Source organism: Oncorhynchus nerka, linkage group LG2 (assembly GCF_034236695.1).
Source record: "Oncorhynchus nerka isolate Pitt River linkage group LG2, Oner_Uvic_2.0, whole genome shotgun sequence".
In the NCBI taxonomy this organism is placed as follows: domain Eukaryota; kingdom Metazoa; phylum Chordata; class Actinopteri; order Salmoniformes; family Salmonidae; genus Oncorhynchus; species Oncorhynchus nerka.
Window position 1 is genome coordinate 60,503,157 of NC_088397.1, and position 13,867 is coordinate 60,517,023.

The 13,867-nt window shown below is 44.3% G+C and overlaps 1 protein-coding gene across 2 annotated transcripts in view; it reads right to left on the bottom strand.

The window, feature by feature from the left end:
* LOC115144919 (paired box protein Pax-7-like) overlaps positions 1-13,867 on the bottom strand; it is an 87,885-nt gene that overhangs the window by 10,765 nt on the left and 63,253 nt on the right. For both annotated transcript variants that reach the window (XM_065000774.1, XM_065000769.1), the window contains 2 exons: positions 12,508-12,673; positions 11,757-11,950 (listed from right to left, as the gene is read on the bottom strand). In XM_065000774.1, the coding sequence (XP_064856846.1) occupies positions 11,757-11,950; positions 12,508-12,673 (360 nt within the window). The remainder of the gene's footprint in view (positions 1-11,756; positions 11,951-12,507; positions 12,674-13,867) is intronic.

The window sequence follows — 13,867 nt, forward strand, 5'->3', positions numbered from 1 at the left end:
GATTGAACTCTTTGGCCTGAATGCCAAGCGTCACATCTGGAGGAAACCTGGCACCATCCCTACGGGGAAGCATGGTGGGAGAAGCATCATGTTGTGGGGATGTTTTTCAGCAGCAGGGACTGAGAGACTAGTCAGGATCGAGGGAAAGATAAACAGAGCAGAGAGATCCATGATGAAAACCTGTTCCAGAGCGCTCAGGACCCCAGACTGGGACGAAGGTTCACCTTCCAACAGGACAACAACCCTAAGACTGTAACGTAACAAAATGTGGAAAAAGTCAAGGGGTATGAATACTTTCCGAATCCACTGTATGTACATATCTACCTCAATTCCCTCGTACCACTGCACATCAACACAGTACTGGTACCCCATGTACAGTGGGGCAAAAAAGTATTTAGTCAGCCACCAATTGTGCAAGTTCTCCCACTTAGAAAGATGAGAGAGGCCTTGTAGAATTTTGAATGAAGTTATTTCCAAATTATGGTGGAAAATAAGTATTTGGTCAATAACAAAAGTTTATCTCAATACTTTGTTATATACCCTTTGTTGGCAATGACAGAGGTCAAACGTTTTCTGTAAGTCTTCACAAGGTTTTCACACACTGTTGCTGGTATTTTGGCCCATTCCTCCATGCAGATCTCCTCTAGAGCAGTGATGTTTTGGGGCTGTTGCTGGGCAACACGGACTTTCAACTCCCTCCAAAGATTTTCTATGGGGTTGAGATCTGGAGACTGGCTAGCCCACTCCAGGACGAAGCCACTCCTTTGTTTCCCGGGCGGTGTGTTTGGGATCATTGTCATGCTGAAAGACCCAGCCACGTTTCATCTTCAATGCCCTTGCTGATGGAAGGAGGTTTTCACTCAAAATCTCACGATACATGACCCCATTCATTCTTTCCTTTACACGGATCAGTCGTCCTGGTCCCTTTGCAGAAAAACAGCCCCAAAGCATGATGTTTCCACCCCCATGCTTCACAGTAGGTATGGTGTTCTTTGGATGCAACTCAGCATTCTTTGTCATCCAAACACAACGAGTTGAGTTTTTACCAAAAAGTTATATTTTGGTTTCATCTGACCATATGACATTCTCCCAACCTTCTTCTGGATCATCCAAATGCTCTCTAGCAAACTTCAGACGGGCCTGGACATGTACTGGCTTAAGCAGGGGGACACGTCTGGCACTGCAGGATTTGAGTCCCTGGCGGCGTAGTGTGTTACTGTTGGTAGGCTTTGTTACTTTGGTCCCAGCTCTCTGCAGGTCATTCACTAGGTCCCCCAGTGTGGTTCTGGGATTTTTGCTCACCGTTCTTGTGATCATTTTGACCCCACGGGGTGAGATCTTGCGTGGAGCCCCAGATCGAGGGAGATTATCAGTTGTCTTGTATGTCTTCCATTTCCTAATAATTGCTCCCACAGTTGATTTCTTCAAACCAAGCTGCTTACCTATTGCAGATGCAGTCTTCCCAGCCTGGTGCAGGTCTACAATTTTGCTTCTGGTGTCCTTTGACAGCTCTTTGATCTTGGCCATAGTGGAGTTTGGAGTGTGACTGTTTGAGGTTGTGGACAGGTGTCTTTTATACTGATAACAACTTCAAACAGGTGCCATTAATGCAGGTAACGAGTGGAGGACAGAGGAGCCTCTTAAAGAAGAAGTTACAGGTCTGTGAGAGCCAGAAATCTTGCTTGTTTGTAGGTGACCAAATACTTATTTTCCACCATAATTTGCAAATAAATTCATTAAAAATCCTACAATGTGATTTTCTGGATTTTTTTTCTCATTTTGTCTTGTCATAGTTGAAGTGTACCAATGATGAAAATTACAGGCCTTTCACATCTTTTTAAGTGGGAGAACTTGCACAATTGGTGGCTGACTAAATACTTTTTTGCCCCACTGTATATATTGTTTCTATTGTTATTTGATATTTTTTCCATTATTATGATGATGATGATTATTTGATTGGATTCTGCATTGCTGGGAAGGGCCTGTAAGTAAGCATGTTACTGTTATTCTACAGCATGTGACAATAAACATGTCATTGCATTTGATCAGGTCAGAATGCACCTGTTTATCCAGTGACCTGCACTACCCACAGACAGATGAAAATGTTCACTATACCTGTACATTTTTTTTCATTTTCACTCAAATATTTCACTGACAAAGTTTTTGCATCTGAAAGAAATAGTGATACAGTATAAGAGAGAAAGAGATATAAAACGAGGGGAAAGAGGAGAGAGAAGAGGCAGAAAGAGAGAGTGTGAGAGAGAGGATTTGGGAAGTACAAAGACTCCTCTAGGACTAAAGTTGGCCTGAGGGCCAGCCTGCCTGGAGAGCTGATAGGACAGCCCTGTGTTCCATTCCCGGCGCCAGCACCCGCGCCAACACACCCCACTCCACAAACTCTGCTCTTAATCTGCGCAAGACTGGATTAGCTCCCCTGTCACCGATAGCTCCTGTTCTGCCCAAATCGAATGCCCCCAAGATGTACCTTTAAGTTCGACAGAGGTCACCGGGGCAGAGAGGAAAAAATAAGCACTCCAAATGTCTGGAAGTTATCCCGAGGGGCACAGAATAACATCTCACACCTTGGCAGATCTGCCTGGCTGATACACGCCTCAGCTGGGAATGACTTAAGATCAGGGATGATGATGACACCAGATATGGGTCGATTTTTCAAGGCCAGTCCTGTGGGTGTGATTACAGAGATTAAATGTATGGTTGAATTCACTGACCTATAAGTCAAGTAAATTGAGTATACTGTGTGGTTTGTGTTGGATGATTGAGGAACCAAATACATGGAAATAGAAAATAATTCAAACTTGTGCAACGACTAAAATGATTAGGAATATTCCATTTCAAATATCGAATATTTTTTAATTATTTCTGAGAACTGGTCCAAAAAATACTTTGAATCCGATATTACTCCAAATCTAATTGAAACCTTATTTTACTGATCAATTCAAGAATGCAGGGTGAAATAATTTTGCGATGAACAAAATGAAGGCAAACTTACAAATCAAATAAACAGCATAAATTCCTTCATTTGGAAAACAACTAGGAAAGAGAATAAAGTACTTAAAGATCAAGGATTTTTTCTAAAGAGTCAATAGCAGTGCAACCCCAAGTCCAGCCCTCCCTCCCCCTCATTCCTCCTTCTCACATGGGCAGCCCAGCGGGCAGTAAGGCCCCTCATCTGAGCAGACAAAATGGCTATTTAAAAATAACAGAGATTGCATAAATTGAATTAAAGCGTTTTGGTCATGGTGGAGGTGGTGGGAGCAGTGTGGGGCCAGGACGCAGACGGCAGCGTTGGTGGCAGACAGCAGATGACGGGCCCTGGCCTGCGTGTCAGCGCGTTAATTGGCCACGGCACGTTAATCAAAAGTGAAAAGTGTCTTCCGCCGCCAAGGAGACAGAGACAGGAGGGAGAGAGGGGGAGGATGGGGAGTAGAGAGAGTGGAGGGAGAGAGGGGGAGGATGGGGAGTAGAGAGAGTGGAGGGAGAGAGGGGGAGGATGGGGAGTAGAGAGAGTGGAGGGAGAGAGAGAAATAGGTATTTGAAGAGTGTGGGGTGTATGGCAGGGAAGGGGGGTGCTAATTGTGTTCAATTAAGTGCCTGATTGGCACTGACAGAATCTGGGCATTGACATGCCGGGCACAGATGAGGATGATTAGCGGGCATTGGAACAAGCTGTCACTTCTCACAACATTAGCCATACTACCACAGTGTCCCCCAGACTCTCTACTCCGCTCTCTAACAATTCTCCCCACAAACGCCGAGCTGCACCATTTTATCAAACAGCTAAACTGGAGACTTAAGCAAACAGAATATCAAACGAAATTCCACAAGATATTAAATCTAGAATCCTTAATTGAAACCATTACAAAGCATGCTCCCCACCCCCTGTTTTGCAAAAAAGCTCAGGGATGGGGCTGGAGAAATGTAACCGCTCTCAAATGCATAGAAAGAGCTATAGTTGCTGACCATCTATGATATCAAATGTATAATTGTAACCATGTTTTGGGGCTATATGGTGTTTGTTTACATTTACCTTGTTTACAAACATTGGAGTAAAACAAGCTTATATTTTGGTCAACAAATGGATGTAGCAAGCAATATTTCATAAAATGTAATTGGAGAATAATAGCTTTGTAATAGATTGGATTAAATACATTTTCTTCTCTGAACCATTCCCCGCCCCCGCGCGTCTTCTCTATCCTTGTGTTCAATGGAGCACAGCTGCCTGCTACTAGCCAGAGAAAGGACTCCCTCCCTCCTAAACGGCCCACTGTGCATGCAGGGCCCCTCACTAACCAGAGGTTACGTCTATTGGGCTGCAATTGGAGAACGTGTGGCGAGCAATCCTCTATTCTCTGCTAGTGATATGCTTGAGTTACTATGGGATGGATTCAGCCACCAGGAACAAGAGCAACCCACTCCAATACAAAATCACAGACACGCACGCACGCACGCACGCACACACACACACACACACTGCAACTCACCTCGCACCGCCGCCTCTGCCAAATTAAACGGCAGATTTTCTGATTCCAGCAGAGAGGTTTCAGTGAGGCAGGGCTGTGTGTGTGAGGGAGCAGCTCGGAGAGGAAAGCGAGGCGGATCGGGGAGCACTGGGGGGTTGTTTGCTAAAACCAGCAGGAGCCAGGCCTAGTGAAAAATGTCAGGTCAAATTGTTCTTGACAGTGTTAATATCTGCACCTCATAGTCATAATTACATGTAAATAAATAGTGAAATAGCTCTCAGCTGGATACTGAGAGGAACGGGCTGCTACACCAGACAACCAGCTGGGGACCAAACCACCTCGCATATTGTAATTTAACTGGCCCACGAGAAGGAGGGGAGGGAGAGAGAGAGAGAGAGAGAGAGAGAGAGAGAGAGAGACAGACAGAGAGAGATATGGCCAGAGACAGAGTATTAATCACATCCATGCACCTGTCAGAGAGGCATCTGGAACTAACAGGAAACACATGCAGCCAGACAACATCCCCAGCGTCCAGACGGCTAGCTAGGCAGGTTGACTGCAGCCCGGCCCTGCTGCGACCCTGCCACCCCCTGACCCCTCCCACAGAGGTCACAACAGTGTGCATGCCTCATACACCAGACTTCACTTCACCTGCCTCAGCATTAACAATTCCCACTCCAACAAGTGGAAGGTGAGAGACTGTGAATATTAATAATAATAATAGTAACACTTGGTTATAATATTATGAAATAGAGTAGAGGAAATAATGCCACGAATGTATGGAATAAAACTTCTTCAGTATGTTCCACACCGGTGTGTAATTGGTATTCAAGATAAAATCGATGTGCCTACACTTAAATAAAGGCAATACCATTCTCCATCTCATATGCATTTTGTCTGCGTGGGACACACGTGTGAATCCGTCTCAGTCATTTCCTACTTCTAGAACTTGCTGAAATGTATATTGACGGTCTCCGCAAGATAAATGTAAATCGCATTCCCTTATATTGACTATTTATCAGGATGCAACCGCTCACTTTCTGCAGGAAATATCTCTTACCAGCACACAACACCCTTGCATTTAAATAGCATTTTTATTATCCGCCAAAGCCTTTCATCTGCCTCTCCAGGGGGAGAGTGAGAGGCGACGGAGAGAAAAGAGAGAGAGAGAGAGAGAGAGAGAGAGAGAGAGAGAGAGAGAGACAGAGAGAGAGAGAGACACAGAGAGAGAGACAGAGAGAGAGACAGAGAGAGAGAGAGGGAGTAGACGTACTTTTGGCAAGAGTTGTCAAAAAAAGAGAAGGGGAAAGGTTGGTAGATAATAAATAAATGAAACCACATCCAAAGATATTTCTTTGAAACGAGAAGCAAAGAGCGTATTGGTTTCACTTAGCTGCTCTAGGGGGGTTAGAGGTTGAGGTATAGAGAACGCAGGCATGGAACCCACCACAGATAGAGAACCCATTAACTGGTTTAGAGAGTACAAGCCTGTTTGGGAAAAACATTTGACCCCTGCGTCATATAAAATACCCACGCTAAAAGCACCTAAACCCCCATTCCATCTGATACGTAGCTAAACACAGACAAAGCCCCATATCGCCAATGTTTGTACTTGTATATTTGTGATACCAGCAATCCTTTCCTCTGAGTTCAGACGTGTTAAACAAGCAGCAAGCCCTAATAATATATGCTAAAACATATAGCCAGTGGATATGATTTACCCATGATTCTCTTGGTAGCTGCCAACAGCAGGTCTCTTTTTTTTTAAGCCTCTTATATCTTTTTTTATACTTGCCAAATTGAAACAGTATTTGTTTTAATGGAAGTTCTAATTAACGTCTATGTATTCCCCCTCTTGCTCTGCGAGAGGCTGAGCTATGAATGCAGGCTATGTACTCATCCCCTTTGATTTCTTGTCAGTGGAGCTTGCCAGCTGACATGGTGCCTGGTGAGAGGCTTAATGCCCAACTTTTAATAATGTGGGGGACTACATGAGTCTCCCTCTCTCATTGGTATTCAGGTGCAGGATGTCTTGTTAGAAGTCAGAGAGGGGGGAGGAATGGAGTCAGAGCCTCTAGATTGTTCCCTCCATTTTCCCCCTATCTCTCTCTCTCTCCCTCTTTTTGGCAACGACTAATGTTGGCGTGTTAAATAGAATTCATCCCATTTTTAAAGAAGCGTCAGTGTGCTCGCTAATGGAAGAGAAGAGAGGCAGCGGCAGTTTGGAGTCTCCCCTGGCTTATCTCTGTTAGACAGTTGGGGAAGTCGCTAGCGTTGCGAGCGTAGCGTGGTGTCAGCGTGCGTTGTGTCAGCGTGCGTGGTGTCAGCGTAGGTTGTGTCAGCATGCGTGGTGTCAGCGTGCGTGGTGTCAGCGTGTGTGGTGTCAGCGTGCGTGGTGTCAGCGTGCGTGGTGTCAGCGTGCGTGGTGTCAGCGTGCGTGGTGTCAGCGTGCGTGGTGTCAGCGTGCGTGGTGTCAGCATGCATGGTGTCAGTGTGCATGGTGGGGTGCAAAGCAGGCAGCCAGGCAGGCCTGGGGACACAGATCAAAGGGAGGCAGGGGTGAGAGCCGCTCTGCCTGCCTCTGATCCCCTGTGTGTGTGTGTGTGTGTGTGTGTGTGTGTGTTTTGGAATTACACACACACACACACACACACACACACACACACACACACACACACACACGCACACACACACACACACACACACACACACACACACACACACACACACACACACACACACAGGGTAAAACGGAACACTAACGGAACACTTACAGGGTAAAACGGAACACTAACTAACTACCATGGTTTAATCCTAACACACATAACCCTTTAAATTTGTGGAATATTTTATAGTTATACTTTTTGCCATTTGGGAAAATAAATAAACACATTGAAAATAATTTATGCTGAATCCATAAGGATTGGTAGCCTTACTATGTACATACTGCATCGCTTCCCTTTGACCTAATCAGTCCTCTTGTGGACCTGTTTGATCCATTCCAGGTTTGATCCAAAGGGTCAAATATGTTGATTACTCATTTATTTCACAGTAATAACTGGCAGGTATAGACACGTTTTTCAGTTGTAGTATGATCAACAGCCCAGCTCTGTTAGAACACAAACTATTGGTAGTGTTGAAGCCTCATGAGGAGCAGTTGTTTTCTCTACTCTCCCAGCAGGTGTCCCTGTCATGTAATAAAGAGGAATTCAGCCCAAACGGCTGCCAACGAACACATCTCCCAAGAACAGCTAGTGCTTCAAAGGCTTATATGGAGTTTCCTATGACCTGATATTGTTTCTGGAGAAGATGTAGACCACCTAAGCTATGGTTACAGTTCCTTTTACAGTGCTGGTTCACCATGTCATAACCAGGTACAGTAGGCTTTGTAAATAAAATACCTTTGCTTAAAATGGATAACAGATAGACAGTTGGAACTTGGAACAATTAGAACAAATTCAAGGCTACATTTCATTAGAACAAACGTGAAATTGTATTTATTTTGCTGTAAGTTATTGGCCGTGTCCGAATGACAATACTTGCGTTCTAAATTGTAGGCTTTAAGGTTTACCAAAATGTTATGTTTTACAGTATGTGAAAGTTTGAAACCTGAGTATGCCTTAATTTCCAGGATGCCGTACTCATTTCAGCTTTTCATTTAGTAGAATTTTGCTGCACACTATTGAGGAAGAGAATCCTCTTTTCACGACCATGTGTGTTTGACAACAGCTGATAATCAGAATAGGGGACCTACAAAAGATCTACAAAAATGAACGAAAGGCGGGGAATGCACAATTGCTCATTACATGACGCCTTCTCAGCGAGGATGAGTAATATGTTGCTTAGTGCGTACGTTTTTCTAAATAGTCTGTAGTACTATTAGTACACAGTATGTCGTTTTAGTAAGTAGTAGGCAAGACGGCCTTTATGCCTTTAAGGACCAGGAAATGCGTAGAGCTAAGTGGTTGTCAATGAGTTCTTCAGTCACGCCTTCATTATTTAACCAATTACTTTCTGCTTATTAAGGTACTGTAAAAGGAATCGTAACTGAAGCTTTGGCCACAGCATGGCATACTTGTTTATATAGTAACAACTTATTGTAACGCCCAGCACAGGAGATGAGAAGCAGGTACAGGGAGTGATCCATTTAATACAGACGGACATGTAACGGAACAGGAACTGTGTCTGGACATAAAGACGACACGACAAACAATACTACTACAGGGAACAACACAGAGGAGCAGACATATACACAGGGGTAATCAACACAGTGAGGGAGTCCAGGTGAGTCCAATGAGCGCAGCTGTGCGTAATGATGTTACCAGGTGAGTATAATGACGGGTAGCCTGGTGGAGGGGTAGTGGGGAGCAGGCGTGCCACTTATAGTTTGTATGCCATTGTGAGTATGTTGTGAAGACTTCCAAAATATGTTTCACAAATTAAAAGTTTGGGAACTACTTGTTGTGAATGAAAATCCTCTCAGGTCTTCAAAGCAAGAGAGTTCCAGGTGATTGACACAAAATTCCCTCCATCAAAAAAGCAATACTAATGTTTTCAGTCGCTGCTGATATTTCTGTTCCCTGCCTCCACCTCATACTCCTGGCCTCTATCCAACACCTGCTGTGACACCAAATGAAACAGGACCAACACAACAAATCTGCTCTCATAACTCTGGCCCAGCCACAGCTTAACCCCCCACCCCACCCCTGACATAGCTAGTGCCTCTCTCTCAAACCAGCCAAACTTATATCCCACATGACAACAACCCCTGTGCCGGTGTGGATGGCTTTTCCAGCGTCCGTAATGGGAAAACGTTACGGGATTGGGATGGTTGCACCTGTCGGCAGGATTCCATTACAGACTTGGTAGTTGGCCAACACAGACCATTTACTGGGAATCACAGAACCTCTTTACCAGTAACGGGTAGCCCATCAGTACCAGACACCAGAGAAAATAGCTCACATATACCAACACACAGACATATCTCCTCTGGACAGATGCTGTCTGAAAACCCATAATATAACATTATAATTTCCATCATGATGGTGAGTATATTTGTATTGGTTTGTTATTTCATGACATAGAAGGAGGAATACAGGAGAGAACTAAATCAACGTCAACAACAACATTCAAGATGAGATGCATTTGAGAGAACTGAAGGTGACGTCTGTTTAACCACAGACAAGCTGAGTTGTGTGACTGTGTGTGTGTGTGTGTGTGTGTGTGTGTGTGTGTGCGTGCGTGCGTGCGTGCGTGCGTGCGTGCGTGCGTGCGTGCGTGCGTGTGCGTGCGTGCGTGTGAGCATTGAGGCAGTGTGAACTCTGAATCCTCTGCCAGAGAACATCCATCACCACATAGTGAGAGAGTGAAAGGAATGACACATGGCTATACTGTGAGGGGTTAAATATTCTACCTCTGTGTTGGTTTTAAAGCATACCTGTAAAATACCCAAATATGTAATACAATAAACCACCTTTTGCTTACAATTCTTTTTTTTTTTTAAACCGACTTAATATAATTATTGAATATTGAAAATGATTTTCTACAGTTAGTCAAGGTTCTAATCCCCAGTGCTAAACAGGAAGTGTGTATTATCGAAACACATAATGGAATGCTTGGGAAGAGAGGGAGAGAGAGGGAGCTGCTGTGTCGTCAGCCCATATTCAGTACTGTAGAGCCATTCATGAAAAAAGCGTTCCTGGTGTTTCCTGCAGGTTTGCAGTGAGAGCATTAGCACTTAAAGCCCCTGTGCCACGATTAACAATCAAACACCCTGTGAGCCTCCATGTTATCCTCCAACACTCCAGCAGGAGAGAAAATCTCATTTTTTGTCACCAAAATCCTTAATTCTTTCTTCCACGAAGAAAGAGGGGTAATACCAAGAATATTTGAAGAAAGAAAAAAACTCCCAATAAATCACGTGTGAATGAGGGGGAATTGCGGACAAATACAGTAATGAAGTTCATTTTCAACTCTTTACACACCATTTCAATCCTATTTTCTGCTTGTTAACCACATCTTGTTGGTGAGGCTGGGCAAGACTGGCCAGTATTGATGGGTAATTGTGTATAATTAACTCCTTACACACGATTTGCCTCAATACAAATCATTTTACATTCTGTGCTACCTACTTAAGGCTCAACCCCTTACATAGAGTCACATTTAAACGCTCCTTAATGAGGTGCCCAAAGAAGATAACATGTGGAATCTCCAGCTTTACAGAAACACATCACACACACACACACACACACGCTAACACACACACACACACACACACTCACACACACACACACACACACACACACACACACACACACACACACACACACACACACACACACACACACACACACACACACACACACACACACACACACACACACACACACGCTAACACACACAAGTGGACACAGGGGCAAAGCAATTGTATTTTCTACGACAGAAGAGAATTGCTCGGTGAGAAGGCAATCTAATGCCTATTAATTCAAACTCCAATTTGGACAGCGACGCGTCTATTACTCTAATTCTCCACTGTACTTTCACTGTGGGGAGGGCCGAGCAGAGACGAGAGGAGAGGGAAGGTGAAGCAGCATGGCAGGGGGTTTAGGAGGCCATGGAGGGGAGCAGGGGAGCCCGACACAGCCTCCCACACATTTACAGTCCCTCCTCTACAAGCCTACCGTAGCCAGCCGTTTCCTCTACAGACAGATGCTGCACGCAGCCCAGACTGAGAGCTGAAGACGACTGTTGTACAAGATTAATGGAATACCATATAATACTAAGGTCTAAAAACTTTCCTTGAAGAAGATTAAGTGCCTTCACTTCTAAGCTTTAGCTAATTATTTCATTCACATGTGTTTCTCATGTTCGAAGTAGGATTTTGATGTCCCAGGAAAGTGGAAACCGCTGTTTTGGAGCCGATGTGCCTCTATCAAGATTAATTTTAATTTGTTGATGTAAATCCAATTGTTTTACAATTGTAGCAATTTAAATGAGCCAATGAAAACCCAGAGCTTTAGAAGCTAGAATAAAAGACGATGGATCGACACACAGTAGTCTATTACTGAGTTGCTTTTTCTAATTGAGTGGTGGTTCAGCAAATTATATACACAATTTTAACCTTGGGTCATTGAATCATTAAAATGGTCAGATGTCTATATCAGAAGCATTTTTTGTAAAAATTTAACTTTATGTAGCTTACGGTACACATCCATATCAAAAGAGGCGAGACAGGGAGGAAATAGGGGAGACTTGTGCCCTTGGCCTTGAACTGACCTGTGGGGAGAGGCCGTTGCTGACCGGGTTCATGTGGTTGCTGGCAGCTGATTGGCTCATGAAGGTGTCTGAGTAGCTGGAGAAGCTGTGGCGATTGGACGAGAGGCCGTAGGGGGAGCTGCCGTCAGAGAGCCCGCCCTGGTGCATGGAGGACGGAGGCAGGGGTTGGGGCCGATGCAACGTACTGCTGCCATCTGAACCAATAACAACGACACGGAGCATGGGTAAGGAAGTGAGACAAGAGAACCACAACTAAATATACTGTTCTCAAACCTCAGCCTTGTAAACAACTTATTGAACCTTGATGGTCTCAAACCCCCAGACTCAGATAAAATGATGTTTTAGCAGTGGCTTATGCCGGCTCAGACATAATGTGTCCCCTTTTCATACTGTATGTAGCTTAGAAATATCCTGCTCTTGATTTGATTTAAAACTCCGTTAAAGCCTTAGGCTGTTTCCCTGTCATTGTGTAACAACGGCTAGTTGCTGTATAGATCCTATATTTAGCACATAACAGTTTTATGATATAACATTCTGTTAACATGTTCTAAACGTGTAGCAGACATAGCATAGATATTTGTAACCCAAGTGATACCTAGAGTAGATCAAACACGTCCATTTACACAAATATTTGAGCCCTAAACAGAGCCTCTGGGATAAGCAGATGTGGAGGCTTGTGTCTGAGTGTGTGCGCATGTGTGTGTGCGTGTCGGTGTGAGTGTGCGTGTGTGGGCATGTGTGTGTGTCTTACCCTGTGACAGTGTAGTGCCGGGGTATGAGGACTCAGGTAACTGGTAGGTAGGTAGGCTGGGCATCCCCGTGGGCGGGAAGCCTCCAGGTAACAGGTGGTTGAAGGCGGCCAGCTGATTGGCTCCTGCCTGCTTGCGCCATCTGGCCCTTCTGTTGCTGAACCACACCTGGAGGGAAAAGAACTGATGAGGAGGACGAAGAGGACAAACTACAAACAGAGAGAAGAGAGAGAGAGAGAGAGAGAGAGAGAGTAAGCAAGACACAGAGAGAGAGAGAGAGCGAGCAAGACCGAGAGAGAGAGAGAGAGCAAGACAGAGAGAGAGAATGTCTACCTTCCACTCAGTTTAGCTACTCTATGATAAGCCATCTGTAAGAGTGAAGCACCCTCTAACTCTCAGCAAGCACAAGGTTGTGTATACCAGAATAGCCATCATTTTCTCTTCATGTTCTGTGCAAAGGAATAGATGAATATATTAACACAATGTATATATTATCAAATAGATCTATGATTCCAGAATGCTCCAGATGAATTGAGTGTGTAGTCCTACCACCTGTGATTCATCTGCCTGTTGCTGTGAGAGATGGTGGTGGTGGAGCTAGCTTGTCCCTGGAGGAACCAAAGCCTGCATGGAGGTCCAGTGGTCTGGCCCTGTTGTTCTTCTTAAGTGGCTGAAGCTGTGATCTGTGTCAACAGTCTGCCCTAAGAAGTCATCAAGGGGTCAAGGTAGGGGCCACAAGCTGCATATCAGACATCTCAAGTATGTTTGTGAACCTATTAGACACTTGGAGGCCATAAAGAATGCCACCACAGTTGTGCATACTCTCTTGTCAATAGTATGTATACACTCTCTCTCTCTCACTCTCTCTCTCTCTCTCTCTCTCTCTCTCTCTCTCTCTCTCTCTCTCTCTCTCTCTCATACTTAGTGAAATATTTCAATGATATTAAGTGGATGGATTTAGCAGTTCATCTGTAATTTAAAAAAACATGAATACATATTATTTTTCACAGTCTAACCACACATTGTTAACATCTTGGTAGCTAAATAAAATGTAGAATTATATCAAAATGCAACGACGAATGCACAATGTCAACTCCCTGAATGGAAGTGACTAAAGAGAGTCCTTTTTAACTGCAGTGATTTACACATTTTAAAAAGGCTTCTGCTTCAACAAAACATGAATATAATCAGGACTTTTGAAAAGAGCAGCCATACAGCCAGCAACCTGTTCCATTTAACCAAGACAAGGCCTGGGCCCAATGTGGGCTAAAGGTTGAAGGACACTGATCTATGCCTCGCACTGGCAATTCATCAGAGTTTAATACACTGTCAGCGCAGTTCATCTACTGTTGTGTTTCAAAC